A 2450-nucleotide genomic window follows, 5' to 3' on the forward strand; every position below is an offset into this window, starting at 1 on the left:
ACTGCCCATGGCCTCTGTCTCCTCTCCCTAAGCTCGACCCTTTCTTCTTTCCAATGCAAAAACTCAATGGCAAAAGAGTGCATGAAATCAAATAAATACACCCCCCTCCCCGACCCTGCGAGCTGCCCCTGAGCCTGCAGCACAGGGGACCCCTTCCAGCAGCACCTCCCTTCCAGCAGGACCGCCCTGGGCCCTGCCCATGCCTGCTCCAGGCAGGGACTGCAGCGTTCCCCCCTGGCACCCCCAGCCACCAGCGGGCACAGGGGCTGCCCAGATGCTGTTCCCAGGGCTGCTGCCTGCACGCCCTCCCCTCCATCACCACCCCCCTCTCACTGCTCGCTAAGAGAACCCACCTGGGGCCACACAGGGACACCCCCCGTGTTGGTGTCCTGGGTGTGTGGGCTTGGCAGAGCTCTGATCTCAACCAGGACCGAGGGGTGATGAGCCCCCCCCCCCACCCCGGGGCAGGGTCCCCACTCCTGACACTTCTACCCAGAGGACTCATTTCCCAAGGTGGCTCAGAGAACAGTCCCTTCCCGTGGGAAATGACCACACCACCAGCCGTCACCACTCCGTCACCCAGCCCGAGGGCAAATCAAACTGGCACCATCGCAGTGGGGCACTGGGACCGTCTGGAAAGGCCTTCCCTTCCTGCTACCCCCCTGGATCCACCTGGCTCCGGCTGCCTCTCCCACCCAGCTGCCCCGTGTCCCCTGGAGGATGCCCAGGGGAGGACCCATCAGACCGGGCACACGTGGGGCTGGGGGCCCTCCCCTTCCATCTCAGGGTTTGACCCTCCGGTTTGTGTTCCGTGTTCGACCTCAAGCTCAGACCGACGGCTCTCGCCCATCTTAACAAACAAAGGCAGAAGAGAAAGGAAAAAAAATATGTTAGTCTCAATGTTCCCCTCGTGGCTTCCCGGTGGTCAGCCCCCCCGGGACGGGCATCACCCAGGCACCCAGCTCTGGTTCGTGGGCTGTGGCCCCCCGGGCAGCGCGGGCACGTTGAGCCCGTTCTGCGGCGGGAGGGCCGAGTCGAAGTTGAAGTCCATCTCGTCGCTGTCCATAAAGTCATTCAGGATGATGGACTCCACGTCGCACTCCAGGCTCCCGTTGAACATGTCCAGGTCCAGGTCTGCTGGGAACCTGTCTTGGCCCAACACGGGGGGGTGGACGGCCCCCGGGTAGGGGCCCTGCAGCGAATCCAGCAAGCTCATGTGTGCCCCTTGGTTATTAGCGTAGGAATGCAGGTGCCCGTGGTGCGGCACGGCTGCCATGCTGCACGAGTCACTGGGCAGGCTCATAAGGCTGACAGGATTGGCTAAGGCACTGGTGTTGACCGCGGGGTGGTGACCGGCTGGTGACGGGTGGTACAACGCGCCGCTCTTCATGAGAGGGCCCGGGTGGGACGGGTAGGAGGACAGGCCCTGCTCCCCGCCCCCACACAGCAGCGGGTTGTGTCTGTGGCCACGGGCCGGCACCATGGGGCTGGCCTGCGGCAGGGGCAGGTCCCCCGGGACCATGCTCTCCTTGTGCGCGTAGGAGATGGAGGAGAGCAGGTCCTGCAGCGAGGTGTTCCTGTAGGAGCTGACGGGAGAGAAGGTGGCCTGCTTGTTCTCCTGGATGGTCTGCATGGGCAGGCGGCGCATGAGGCCCATGGCGGGCTGGCTGTAGATGGTCCCGCAGTAGGTGTTGCTGGCGGCCCCCATGCTGGAGCACTTGGAGTTGAAGGTGAAGCTGGAGCTGCGCTGCCGCAGGGCGGCCGGCGGGAGCTGCTGGCTGGGGCTCATGGCGTAGCCGTCCTGCAGGTCCTCCAGCATGCTCTCCCCCAGGCTCTCGTTCAGGCTGATGGTGCCGGTCAGGTCGGTCAGCCGGGGCAGCTCCACGGAGCAGCGGGCGCTGAGGGAAGGAGACATGGTGCTGGAGGGGCTGGGGTACATCAGCGGCGAGGAGGGGGTGCCGTCGTCCTCCTCCAGCTCGTCGGGCTCGTGGTTGGCCATGATGGGCGAGAGGCGCCCGCTCAGCGTGCTGGCCGTGGAGCTGGCGCGCGTCCGGAACTCCGCCCAGGCGTCGTACTCGTCGCTGGCGTGGGACGCGGGGCTCTCCGACCACTTGGCCTGCTGGGAGGAGGGGCTGTCCTCCCCGCGCTCCTGCGTCACCTGCAGCTGCTTCTTCTTGCTGGCCTTGCCCTTGATCCGCAGGAACTTGCTGTTGTTGTCCATGGACACCGCCCGCCGCCGCGGCGTCTTGCCCGTCTTGCCGCCCTCGGGGTTCAGCATCCACCAGGAGCTCTTGCCGGTGCCCTCGTTCTGCACGCGGATGAAGCGGGTGTGCAGGGACAGGTTGTGCCGGATGGAGTTCTGCGGGGACAGCAAGGACAGGGGGATGGTCAGCAGCAGCTCCAGCACCCCGGAAGGAAGGGACGCCCAGAGGGCTGGGGGGCACACAGGG

At 65.7% G+C, this 2450-nt stretch overlaps 1 protein-coding gene across 1 annotated transcript in view; it reads right to left on the minus strand.

Annotated features, from left to right (window-relative positions):
• Positions 1-220: 220 nt before the first annotated feature.
• FOXO6 (forkhead box O6) overlaps positions 221-2450 on the minus strand; it is a 33859-nt gene continuing 31629 nt past the window's right edge. The window contains exon 3 of the mRNA XM_027905158.1: positions 221-2282. Coding sequence (XP_027760959.1) covers positions 947-2282 — 1336 coding nt within the window. The 3' untranslated portion in view covers positions 221-946. The remainder of the gene's footprint in view (positions 2283-2450) is intronic.

Source organism: Empidonax traillii, unplaced genomic scaffold (assembly GCF_003031625.1).
Source record: "Empidonax traillii isolate 1590-97213 ecotype Southwest subspecies unplaced genomic scaffold, ASM303162v1 scaffold1126:size462002, whole genome shotgun sequence".
NCBI classification, from domain to species: Eukaryota; Metazoa; Chordata; class Aves; order Passeriformes; family Tyrannidae; genus Empidonax; species Empidonax traillii.